The 12,362-nt window shown below is 42.0% G+C and overlaps 2 protein-coding genes across 6 annotated transcripts; both read left to right on the top strand.

Moving 5' to 3' along the window:
* Positions 1–726: 726 nt before the first annotated feature.
* rpl31 (ribosomal protein L31) lies at positions 727–2,180 on the top strand. Its single transcript, XM_074664737.1, has 5 exons — positions 727–811; positions 1,278–1,381; positions 1,590–1,715; positions 1,908–2,020; positions 2,106–2,180. The coding sequence occupies exons 2-5, from the start codon at positions 1,278–1,280 to the stop codon at positions 2,135–2,137; spliced, it is 375 nt and encodes a 124-aa protein (XP_074520838.1). The 5' UTR covers positions 727–811; the 3' UTR covers positions 2,138–2,180.
* A 307-nt stretch (positions 2,181–2,487) lies between these two features.
* Positions 2,488–11,925, top strand: chst10 (carbohydrate sulfotransferase 10). Of its 5 annotated transcripts, XR_012597631.1 has the most exons (7): positions 2,488–2,617; positions 4,487–4,589; positions 4,672–4,787; positions 5,006–5,228; positions 5,350–5,455; positions 5,624–8,265; positions 8,348–8,382. XR_012597631.1 is itself a non-coding variant. In XM_074664855.1 (6 exons), exons 1-6 carry the CDS (start codon positions 6,920–6,922, stop codon positions 9,851–9,853), a joined length of 1,170 nt encoding a protein of 389 aa, XP_074520956.1. In that variant the 5' UTR covers positions 6,172–6,919; the 3' UTR covers positions 9,854–11,925. The 5 variants fall into 5 exon arrangements, 4 of the variants coding, with proteins under 4 accessions (XP_074520956.1, XP_074520959.1, XP_074520958.1 ...); XM_074664855.1 differs by lacking the exons at positions 2,488–2,617; positions 4,487–4,589; positions 4,672–4,787; positions 5,006–5,228; positions 5,350–5,455 and adding exons at positions 8,682–8,904; positions 9,027–9,132; positions 9,301–11,925 and having other exon boundaries at positions 6,172–6,979; positions 8,154–8,265; positions 8,348–8,463; XM_074664858.1 differs by lacking the exons at positions 2,488–2,617; positions 4,487–4,589; positions 4,672–4,787; positions 5,006–5,228; positions 5,350–5,455 and adding exons at positions 8,682–8,904; positions 9,027–9,132; positions 9,301–11,925 and having other exon boundaries at positions 6,172–7,407; positions 8,163–8,265; positions 8,348–8,463.
* The last annotated feature ends 437 nt before the right edge of the window (positions 11,926–12,362 follow it).

Genomic DNA, 12,362 nt, shown 5'->3' with positions numbered 1-12,362 from the left:
ATTCTGATGAGGTTTTGCAGAATAGGAACCACTTGAGGACAACAAGGATTTCAAATGAAGTGCTTATGTATGAAAACAATAACGGGAAAATGTTTCCTTTAAAAGGTAAGTGCTGAATTTGACACATGAGGTAAAGCTACTTGTGCTTTAGTCTGCAAATGTTGAAAAATTTGGGCTCACAAGTTGCAGCATCATAAACTTCTTACCACTAGACAGAAAAAACATAAGGGAGTCTTTTTGAGTCTTTACCACTTGGGGGAAATAATTCTGGAGTGTTTAAATGGCAGGAAACCCCTTTAAAATGACTATTCAATGCCTCTTATTTGAGCTGATTTTGTGTGTGCCCAATCCTGGTTCATAGGCCATTTTTTCTAGAAGTACATATATTTTTTTTTTGTTTTTGTTTTTTTGAAAATAATCTCGTTGACAAAGCAAATTAAATAATTAAACTTGAAATTAGTTACTTACAGAGGAAACAAAAGGTAAACATGTATGTTTTTACATTATCAGTTTGAATGAGCCCCTAGAATTGTGTTTTTTAAAACTTTGATCATATTCATTTCAATAATCATCACATTATTTTTTTTTTACCTTAATTTTCTTTTAATAAAACTCTGTTGCTACTGCAATAATTATCAGCTGTTTTGTCGCTAAACACTATGATAAACTATTTTTTTAAAGTATTTAACATGAGGAACTATTTGCGTGCACTAGTTGTACACGTGCGTGTATTAGTCGGACCGGTTTCCTTTAGGCACCTCCCTCTCCTTTCAGTCCGTCCTTCCGACTTCCGCCTGATCATCGAGCCGAGGTGAGATAATTTTCAGAGGTCTAAAATCAGACAATCTAACACCATCCTGTTATGATAAAGTTTAAATTCAACAATTTTCCATCCCTAACACACACATTAATGATTCATCGTGTCTAATCTGTGCTTTTTGAACTGATTGACACGGATATTTGTAAGATTTAAGCGGTGGATTGTAGCATTGGTGTCGCCCGGGTTAGCTTCGTATCACCCGGCTGCTCACAGCTAAATTTCTGGACTGTTATCCTTCTTTGAGTTCCTTAATAATTCAAATAAAAAGATAAAAACTATATTCTTGGGTACGAAATTCACGTTCTTATTGTAATCAATCATTAAATATGAGTATTAGCACTAGCCAGCTATGCTAATTTGTTCTTTTGCTACGTAGCGTCAACAAATCGTATATTTAACGTCAGTATTTCTTAAAATGAGCTTCTTATGCACCAAACTACTTGTGCTCTTGTTTTAGATGGCCCCAACTAAGAAAGGAGAAAAGAAAAAGGGGCGTTCAGCCATCAACGAGGTTGTGACCAGAGAGTACACCATCAATGTACACAAGCGCATCCATGGAGTGTAAGTACAGAGCAAGGAGTTTTACTACTAACATGTTCACATGTTACTCACTTAGTGAGTGTCAAAATGTTTCATACATGCTGGAAAGAGTGATGAACTGACCAACTGTTTAATAAGTCATACAAACATACATGTTGTGTTTTGTTTGGTGTCCTACATTAATTGTTTATTTTGAAGCAAACACATTGACTGTTGTCAATTCTTCCAGGGGCTTCAAGAAAAGGGCCCCCCGCGCCATCAAGGAGATCCGCAAGTTTGCCGTAAAGGAGATGGGTACTCCTGATGTTCGTATTGACACTCGTCTCAACAAGGCCGTGTGGAGCAAGGGTGTCAGGTGAGACTGTTTCTTCCATCTTAACAAAATCCACAGCCAAGCTGCTGTAACTGATTTGTGCATCATAACTTGTATGAATATAATTTCCCTCTCAGCTTTTTTGTTGTCACAGTATAGAAACAGCATAGTCTGTGCTATGGCTATGTCCAGTCCTTTTTAGTCTCCATTAATAAATGTAATTGTTATTTGCAGGAACGTACCGTACAGGATACGCGTGCGCCTGTCCAGGAAACGTAACGAGGACGAGGACTCCCCCAACAAACTGTACACCCTGGTCACATACGTTCCTGTCACCACATGCAAAGGTAAAAATGCTGCCCTTTAATGAAGTTTAAAATCAGAATCCCAAAAGATTGTGTGACTAATATCTGCCTCATTTTTCTCCAACAGGTCTGCAGACTGTCAATGTTGATGAAAACTAAATGTGTCCCTCTGAGAGTGGAATAAATAAAAGAAAAGAAAAGACTCTGTGTTTTGTCTTAATTTTTGTGCACTTGTAGGGTTTATAACCTGCTCTTGATAACAAATTATGTTGTCCAATTTATGAAATTATCGTAATGTTTTGTATTTTTTGTCCCAGTCACTCAGGCTAAAATGAGCATTAGTTTAGAATTTGAGCTTTAAACCATGCAGAAGTAGAAGCAATGAGGAACCAAAAAGTACAGTTTGAATAAAAAAAACAAACAGTGGTTTTGGTTTAGGACATGTGGAAAATGTACTGTCAGGGGTGCGCATGCGTTTCCCCTGTGCTGTCGCTAGAGGGAGCTACTGAGTTTATTTGTCCGCTGACAGATGGAGAAGAACAAGGAGGCAGCATCATCAGGCTGCATGATGCTATGGCCTTGTTTAATGTTTTATCCAGAGTTTGTGAGTCTGTGAAGTGGATCTAACCCCAAAAGCAGGTGAGATATCACACTCTGTGACGATCTGTCGCGTAAGCTTAGCTGAGAAATATTTTGAAAGTTCAAAATGCGTGCTTCATGTTTGGTAGTGATAGGTGTGGCTAACCGTTATGCTAACTAACGGACCTGCTTTCCAACAAACTGAAGCCAGAGCTTTTGACAAATAACGAAACAGCATCCATGAAACACGTCAGGAGAAATATGTGACAGAGATAGACCATAAAAAGTATTAAAGATGTGTTTTTATGAGCTAACAGCGTATTGGTCGAGTCCGGTGTTCTGTTGATAAGTGATACCATACAAATATACTACGAATCGTGTGAGCGCATGCTCAGCGCAATCCTAGGACCTGTCACCCCGTTTAAAATCCAACACTCCCACGACTTTTAGATGTTTATCCGCAAACTAAAGTAGATGGTTTTGTTTTAATGCATGCTCCCTTAAACTGAAAATGTAGCGAATAGAGGCGTTACGAGATAATAAACAGGTAATGTGATTACGGTTGCATTTTTCGACACAACATCGTCCCCAGGTGGATGTCCGTGCAGAACAATAGTGATGTGACGCTCGTAAACATTACGTTTAAACGAACGAATCACCTGGTCGAACGGACTGAACTGAATTTATTTTTATTTTATTTGTTTATTTGACAGGGACGATTCATACCACATTGCCACTATGGGAAAATGTGAACATATATAAGACGTGTAGCTTCAGCTAATTTGCAGTCCTTGTCCCTTGTCAGGATTTACAGTACAATGAGTTATACAGAACACAGATACAATTTTATACATCGAGTAATAAAGTGAATACAGTCAATAAATACCATAAATAAATAGACACAGTTGTAGTGAATTAGAACTAAAACACAAGTTACATTTAACATCAAAGATTATCAAAATAGTTTGCTGTTAGTTACTTGTGAGAAATTAGTGTCCGCACTCTGCTGCTGTTTAAGCCACTGTTTCACTTCTGCACTGAACTTTTGAAGTTCTGTTTGAGATTTAATTTCAGATGGTAAGGACTTCCACAGGTGTATGCCTTGCACTGAGAGCGATGACTGCCCAAATGTTGTCCTGCATCTTTGGATTTTACAGTTTTGCTGTGTTCTGTTCCTTGTTATTGTCCGACAGCTGTCTGTCTTTGTAAAGTTCTGGGACATCACTCGTGGAGCCAGACCATTTAGGCACTTGAAAACAACTTTCAGAAAAGATAATTTTATAAAGTTAGAAAAGGTCAACAAACTGTATTTCTCAATAATTTTGCAGTGGTGCCATTTTTGTGGCTTCTGATCTAAGATTTTCAAAGCTTGTTGATAAAGTGAGAATAAAGGTTTTGTAGTTCAGTCTGTGGCCTGGCCCCAGGCAGTGATGCAATAGGACAAATGTGAAAGGACCATGGCATACAGATATAAATGAGCTGCCTTAAAGGAGAGACATGACTTAATAAGTCTAAAGCAGTTCAGACTGGTTTTCACAGTTTTAGATAACTTCTTCTAAAGTTACTCCTAAATATTTAAAGTCATTCACCGCATCTATTTCTTTCGCATCAATAGTGATGTGAAATTTATCTAGAACTTTCTTTCTTATTGAAAAGCACATTGATACTGTTTTTTGTAATTAAGTGTTAAGTGGTTCCTTTGTGACCATTCTGAAACACTAACCATCTGCCTGCTTAAGATCTCTGAAGCTTGATGGGGGTTCTTTGCACGGTATCATCAGCGTACACTTGGCATTCAGTGTCTGTACAAAAGTTTTATCAGAACAGGATCTGTGCTACTACTGACACCAGAAAACTGTTTATGGCGTTGAACTCCTTTCTTTATTTTCAACCATAGGCTAACATTCTCTTTACGTTCCGTGTTACCAGGGCGAAGCGATGCGGCAGCACTGGATCCTCCTCGGAGCTTGCGGCTGGGTGGTTTTCATCCTCATGTTTGTCAGCAAGTTCATCAGCCTCAGAGTTATAGACGGTAATATGTGTTAAATTTGATTTTTGCAGACTGTCAGGTACATGGAGAGGCATGAGTATGATCTGTTAACATGTGTTTTCAGAATATGGAGCTGCTGATCGGTGTTGGACTGTGCCTGGCAACAACCTGGTTAAACCCATTCCTGTGTCCAGTATGGAGGAGTCAGCTCCACAAGTTGCTGCAAATCCATCAGATCAGGTTCTGGTTTTAAGTCTTTCCTATGATTTATTAAATAGTACATTATTTTAAATAACGTAATGATCCGTCTGGAAGTCTGAGCCAGCCTGTGAGCTCTGTTTTGCCACAGATAGAGCAACTCATGAGTCTAAATCTTTGGAAAGACATTCAAGTGTAATGTGGTCTCCAGATGTTGAGGGATGCTTGTCATTTACTCCAACAATCGTCCCGTGTTTCAGCTCTCCGACCCCACAGCGGCAGACTGGCAGTCAGTAGCTGAGAGCCGGATCCAGCTGCTCTCGTCCATGTGTAAGAACAGCAGCCTCAGGAATTTAACGCACGTCTCCATCAGCAAGTTCGTCTTGGACCGCATCTTTGTCTGCGATAAACACAAGATCCTGTTCTGCCAGACGCCCAAAGTGGGAAACACACAGTGGAAGAAGGTCCTCATTGTGCTCAATGGTACGTGACTCTCTTCTTGAAAATTCAATCAGGTCTTTGTGAAACTTTGGGCTGTATGTTCACTCAACGGGAGGTTTAATCAGCTAATTCAGCTGATGACTGGTGCTATTTACTTTGGCAGGCGCCTTCCCCAGCGTGGACAAGATCCCAGGACACATTGTTCATGACCACGGTAAAAATGGCCTGCCACGCCTCTCCGCCTTTACGCCACAGGAAATCACTCACAGGTTTGTTAAAGAGGAATTAAAACCCACATTAGATATTTCTGTGTCTGAGTCTGTCACCAAAGAGTGATTCCAATTCCTGAACCCCAGGAGGACCACATACCACTGCAGGATGTGTCAGTTTATAGACGAACGGTTTGAATTTTCAGCTGTTTTTGTTTCCGTCCACAGGTTAAGCACTTACTTCAAGTTTTTCATCGTGAGAGACCCATTTGAGCGCCTCATATCTGCCTTCAAGGATAAGTTTGTGAAGAACCCTCGCTTTGAGCCATGGTACAAGCACAACATCGCTCCAGCCATCATACGTAAGTATCGAAAGAGACACCGTGACAGCGAAAACACCACCTCAGGGCTACATTTTGAAGACTTTGTGCGTTACCTGGGGGATGTGGAAGGTCGTCACCACTTGGACCGACAGTTTGGCGAGCCCATCATTCACTGGATGACCTATGCGGACCTATGTGCTCCGTGTGAAATACCCTACAGTGTAGTGGGTCACCATGAGACTCTGGACCAGGACGCCCCGTTCATCCTCAGAGCGGCCGGCATCGACCAGCTCGTGTCTTACCCGCCCATTCCTCCTGGCATCACGCGCTACAACAGGACCAAGGTGGAGCAGTACTTCTCAGGCATCAGCAAGCGGGACATCAGACGTCTGTTTGCACGCTACCAGGGTGACTTCAGCCTGTTTGGTTACCCAAATCCAGACTTCCTACTGAACTAGAGGGACTCTCATGTGATGAGGTATCGTAGCGGACTTTGTGCCTCAGAAGACTGAGAGACGGGGATGCACATGATTCACACTAAAACATCTTGGTTCTAATTTTAGAAACTGGTGTTAAAACTACTGACAGATTGTTTCTATTTTGGCCTCTAGTTGCCACTTAATGTTCATATATTTAACTGTGTTTTATATGAAGAAAGAACAGAAGGGTCAAATGAGCAGAGCTGCAGAATGTATCGTTAGACTGGGAACATTTAGAGGTTTCATACGGGGACAGAGCAAACAGCTGACCTTCATTATCTTATATTTAATGTTAGGACTAAATAATTATGGTGTGCAGGGATGCAGCCCTGTGATGTAGCTGTTACACTACACTGTTTTCAGTCATTCATCCTGTCAGAGGACAAGACTTTGGGGTTTTCATGTTGAGTCTTAATTTTTCTAGCTGTTACACATGGGAATGAAGTTGCGCTGTATCAGATAAAACAGAATTTGGAGGAGTAGAGGAATTGTTTCATTATTGTTGTGTTGATTTTGCTCCATGACATGCATTTCAAAGGGGATATTTTTAATATGAGGGCTCATTTCTGCATATTTCACCCTCTGCCCTGCTGCCATCCTCACTGTTAAAACTTAACAGTATGCAGTCCCAATCTTCAACCAGAGCGGGTGAGGAAAAAAATCCTCCAGGAGGGTGAGACGGGACGTCACTGCTGGTAAACTGGTGCTGCAGGAGCCAGCACATGGGCAAGGACCACGATAATCTCATGCATGGAATTGAGGCGTTACGAGATAATAAACAGGTAATGTGATTACGGTTGCATTTTTCGACACAACACCGTCCCCAGGTGGATGTCTGTGCAGAACAATAGTGATGTGACGTTCGTAAACATTATGTTCAAACGAACAAATCACCTGGTTGAACTGACTGAACTGAATCACTTTCTGAAAAGATTCATTTTTCGACTCCAGTTGCGCTCTCCTCTCTCCTGTCTTCTGTCACTCTCTCTATACTCTAAGACTCAGATTAAGGGTCCAAGTATTCCCTGAACAGATGAGTCTTCAGACATCTCTTAGAGGTAGAAAGGAGCTCTGCAGATTGTATAGAGTGAGGTAATTCATTCCACCATTTGGGCACAACAGGAGAAGAGTCTGGCTAAAGATTTGGAGCCGCACTGGGCCGGGTGCACCAGGCATCTTTCACAGGCGTGTAGACCTGGAAGGACCCCAGGTAGGCAGGAGCTGTTCTTGTCAATTTTTTGTAAGCAAGGAGAAGAGCTTCACATTGCACTCCAACGTGATCACACACACCTGAGTCGCACCCTCTTTTGAATTGACTAGTGAAACCAGATAGGCAGGATTTCCCTAATTATACGTTCCATTTGTACTTGGTAATGGGAAGTTTGGGAGTGGGATTGGCGTCATCTCCGAGTTAAGCATTCCAGTTGTCTTGCCATAACAGCAGTATGGCATAGAATAATACTACCTCTCGGATACAGTAGGTGAGGTTAGCTGTCGCAGGCGGCACCCTTAATTAATCTAACAAGAAAAACCAGATGGGCAGGATTTCATTAAAATCTGAGTTTAAAGAGAGCAGCTTCTAAAAGCTCAGTAGAACATACACTGGAATTTTGCCTGAAGAAGGTTAAGTCAGCTTAGGTGAGTCAAATTCAAGCTTAAGTTGTTCTGGGGTGTCAGGTCTCAGGGCATTGACTGTCCAGTACATACTACATGTGAATGTAGTACGCGTTGCATACTGCCTACTGCTTTTGCTAGTATGTAGTCTGACTGTCCTGTTGGGTCTGTTTCGTAGTGTACTACTCTGGTTTTCTGGCATCATTCACATCCTGCCTTCATGCAGCAAAGAAAGTGTTTCATCAGAACAGGATCTGTGCTACTACTGACACCAGAAAACGGTTTATGGCGTTGAACTCCCTACTTTTTTTCAACCATAGGCTGACATTCTTTTTACTTCAGTGTCACCAGGGTGAAGCGATGCGGAAGCACTGGATCCTCCTCGGAGCTTGCGGCTGGGTGGTTTTCACCCTCATGTTTGTCAGCAAGTTCATCAGCCTCAGAGTTATAGACGGTAATATGTGTTAAATTTGATTTTTGCAGACTGTCAGGTACGTGGAGAGGCATGAGTATGATCTGTTAACATGTGTTTTCAGAATATGGAGCTGCTGATCGGTGTTGGACTGTGCCTGGCAACAACCTGGTTAAACCCATTCCTGTGTCCAGTATGGAGGAGTCAGCTCCACAAGTTGCTGCAAATCCATCAGATCAGGTGCTGGTTCTAAGTCTTTCCTATGATTTATTAAATAGTACATAATTTTAAATAACGTAATGATCTGTCTGGAAGTCTGAGCCAGCCTGTGAGCTCTGTTTTGACACAGATAGAGCAACTCATGAGTCTAAATCTTTGGAAAGACATTCAAGTGTAATGTGGTCTCCAGATGTTGAGGGATGCTTGTCATTTACTCCAACAATCGTCCCGTGTTTCAGCTCTCCGACCCCACAGCGGCAGACTGGCAGTCAGTAGCTGAGAGCCGGATCCAGCTGCTCTCGTCCATGTGTAAGAACAGCAGCCTCAGGAATTTAACGCACGTCTCCATCAGCAAGTTCGTCTTGGACCGCATCTTTGTCTGCGATAAACACAAGATCCTGTTCTGCCAGACGCCCAAAGTGGGAAACACACAGTGGAAGAAGGTCCTCATTGTGCTCAATGGTACGTGACTCTCTTCTTGAAAATTCAATCAGGTCTTTGTGAAACTTTGGGCTGTATGTTCACTCTGACGGGAGGTTTAATCAGCTAATTCAGCTGATGACTGGTGTTATTTACTTTGGCAGGCACCTTCCCCAGCGTGGAGGAGGTCCCAGGACACATTGTTCATAACCAAGGTAAAAATGGCCTGCCACGCCTCTCCACCTTTACGCCACAGGAAATCACTCACAGGTTTGTTAAAGAGGAATTAAAACCCACATTAGATATTTCTGTGTCTGAGTCTGTCACCAAAGAGTGATTCCAATACCTGAACCCCAGGACGACCACATACCACTGCAGGATGTGTCAGTTTATAGACGAACGGTTCGAATGTTCAGCTGTTTTTGTTTCCGTCCACAGGTTAAGCACTTACTTCAAGTTTTTCATCGTGAGAGACCCATTTGAGCGCCTCATATCTGCCTTCAAGGATAAGTTTGTGAAGAATCCTCGCTTTGAGCCATGGTACAAGCACAAGATTGCTCCAGCCATCATACGTAAGTATCGAAAGAGACAGTTTGACAGCGAAAACACCACCTCAGGGCTACACTTTGAAGACTTTGTGCGTTACCTGGGGGATGTGGAAGGTCGTCACCACTTGGACCGACAGTTTGGCGAGCCCATCATTCACTGGATGACCTATGCGGACCTATGTGCTCCGTGTGAAATACCCTACAGTGTAGTGGGTCACCATGAGACTCTGGACCAGGACGCCCCGTTCATCCTCAGAGCGGCCGGCATCGACCAGCTCGTGTCTTACCCGCCCATTCCTCCTGGCATCACGCGCTACAACAGGACCAAGGTGGAGCAGTACTTCTCAGGCATCAGCAAGCGGGACATCAGACGTCTGTTTGCACGCTACCAGGGGGACTTCAGCCTGTTTGGTTACCCAAATCCAGACTTCCTACTGAACTAGAGGGACTCTCATGTGATGAGGTATCGTAGCGGACTCTGTGCCTCAGAAGACTGAGAGACGGGGATGCACATGATTCACACTAAAACATCTTGGTTCTAATTTTAGAAACTGGTGTTAAAACTACTGACAGATTGTTTCTATTTTGGCCTCTAGTTGCCACTTTATGTTCATATATTTAACTGTGTTTTATATGAAGAAAGAACAGAAGGGTCAAATGAGCAGAGCTGCAGAATGTATCGTTAGACTGGGAACATTTAGAGGTTTCATACGGGGACAGAGCAAACAGCTGACCTTCATTATCTTATATTTAATGTTAGGACTAAATAATTCTGGTGTGCAGGATGCAGCCCTGTGATGTAGCTGTTACACTACACTGTTTTCAGTCATTCATCCTGTCAGAGGACATGACTTTGGGGTTTTCATGTTGAGTCTTAATTTTTCTAGCTGTTACACATGGGAATGAAGTTGCGCTGTATCAGATAAAACAGAATTTGGAGGAGTAGAGGAATTGTTTCATTATTGTTGTGTTGATTTTGCTCCATGACATACATTTCAAAGGGGTTTTTTTTTAATATGAGGGCTCATTTCTGCATATTTCACCCTCTACCCTGCTGCCATCCTCACTGTTAAAACTTAACAGTATGCAGTCCCAATCTTCAACCAGAGCGGGTGAGGAAAAAAATCCTCCAGGAGGGTGAGGTGGGACGTCACTGCTGGTAAACTGGTGCTGCAGGAGCCAGCACATGGGCAAGGACCACGATGACCTCATGCATGGATGTTCTCCAGAGAAAGACGGCACAGGAGGCACCGCTGAACCCACCCAGCTGCATGGAGGATAAAAATACTGACACACTCATATCCTCAAAAAGTAAATCAGAGTAAATAGAGCTGACAGATTTTTTTGTCTGTGCATGTCTAGCACCTTAAATGTACAATTCTAACTGCAGTAATATGAAACATCCACAGGGTGGCAGTAAACATCTGTTTTTTAAAGGCACTACAAAACATTTTTAAGTTTGGGTGACTGTCCCCTTTCAGGTATGTGGTGTTGATGTTTGAACCATGAAATAAGGGCAAAATATAAACTCTGGATCCATGTTTTATAAACAAACATCCACACAGATCGGTTATCAGAGTCATCCAACAGGCTCACCTCAGGGAGGACGGATTTAATTTGACTTAAAGAGCTTAAGCATTTGTTAAGTGTCTTAAGTATAAGTTTGAGTGTTTTAAGTTGAGGCTTTGTGCTCACATGCTCCCGTGTGTGTGTATGTGTGTGTGTGTTTGTGTATATTTCCCCACCAGCAGATCTGTCATCCTGTCCGACTGGTTCGCCCAGCTCTGCTGTTTGAATATTGAGTTTGTTTAACCAAAAGATTAGCTTTTGTGTGCTTGAGCGTGTCATTGAGTGGTTGTGATAAATAACTGAACCACTGCAGCTGCACATATGTCCTCCCTGTGCTTACTCTGCCTACACTGTGGTATTGATTACAACCTTTATTTAAATCCCATTTCCAAAATCAGTCATTTTACCTCTCAGGAGGTTGCTGGTGTTCTGCAGATTTTTGTGTGAATTTATTGTTGAGTCTACAACCATCGTGTCATAGGAGGTTAAACTTCTGCTTCTGTAAGCATCCTTTTTTATTGTTACAAATAAGATAATCTCAGGAGGGATTGTTTGTTTTCCTTTACATAACTTAAATCTGCCAGTGGTTGTATTTGGACCATGCATACAGTGTTAGTGTTAGGTTTTGTTGCAGCCATATAATCCTCTATGTCCAGTTTTATTCTTATAACTCCAGAGTAAATTTATGGTGGAGTCAGTTTTTATTTTTGTGTCCCACAATAATCACACAGACAGAGAGAGCATCACTCCTGAGATTGCTCACCTGCCACACCCATGATTACTAATATTGACTCTGGAGTCCACTCTGCGCATGTCCAGAAGGATGCTGTGAGAAGGGGTTCACCCCTGTCTGTCGTGTGTCACATCTGGCCTCTAGATTTTATTAAAACACAAAAAACACAGGTGTGTGTGAAAGAGCTGAGGTGTGTGAGATCATCTCGCTGTTCACAGTTGATGTATGAAGGCCCAGCCCTTTTTCTTTCTGAGTGGAGCCGACCGGCTTCCTGTGTTTGTGCGGCTCTCACTCTGAACACGTCAAGTTGGAGAAAATCAGGCGCGAGGTGAGCGGATATGAGACGGTGTCACTCTCAAATTAAAAAATCAATTACATTTATTTACTTTAGAGGCTTGAATTTACTCAGTTCAATCTAATGCGTCTTCTTAATGTAATAATTTAATTTTAGGTGAAGCCAAAATTCAGAGACGTTCACCACATTTGTATCCATATCGTGAAATTTCGACTTTTTTTTTTTTTTTTTTTTCATAATAATTTTTTTTTTTTTTTTTTAATTACGAAATTTAAATATTTGGCGTGAAATAACACGAGTAGCCTTGTTTCCTGCTTTATCCAGCCTGTTGTTTATATCGCCGTTATCACCGAGA

Source organism: Halichoeres trimaculatus, unplaced genomic scaffold (assembly GCF_033239565.1).
Source record: "Halichoeres trimaculatus isolate MK-OKI-2021-1 unplaced genomic scaffold, fHalTri1.1 fHalTri1_scaffold_24, whole genome shotgun sequence".
In the NCBI taxonomy this organism is placed as follows: domain Eukaryota; kingdom Metazoa; phylum Chordata; class Actinopteri; order Labriformes; family Labridae; genus Halichoeres; species Halichoeres trimaculatus.
This window is presented reverse-complemented; position numbering and strand designations above follow the sequence as displayed.

Bases quoted from the DNA above. Each gene is read 5' to 3' on its own strand.
- rpl31 (XM_074664737.1), top strand. From the start codon at position 1,278: ATGGCCCCAACTAAGAAAGGAGAAAAGAAAAAGGGGCGTTCAGCCATC. The intron at 1,716-1,907 runs GTGAGACTGTTT...TGTTATTTGCAG, and splicing joins GTGTGGAGCAAGGGTGTCAG to GAACGTACCGTACAGGATAC. The intron at 2,021-2,105 runs GTAAAAATGCTG...TTTCTCCAACAG, and splicing joins TCCTGTCACCACATGCAAAG to GTCTGCAGACTGTCAATGTT.
- chst10 (XM_074664855.1), top strand. From the start codon at position 6,920: ATGGGCAAGGACCACGATAATCTCATGCATGGAATTGAGGCGTTACGA. The intron at 8,464-8,681 runs GTGCTGGTTCTA...CCCGTGTTTCAG, and splicing joins CTGCAAATCCATCAGATCAG to CTCTCCGACCCCACAGCGGC. The intron at 9,133-9,300 runs GTTTGTTAAAGA...TTCCGTCCACAG, and splicing joins CCACAGGAAATCACTCACAG to GTTAAGCACTTACTTCAAGT.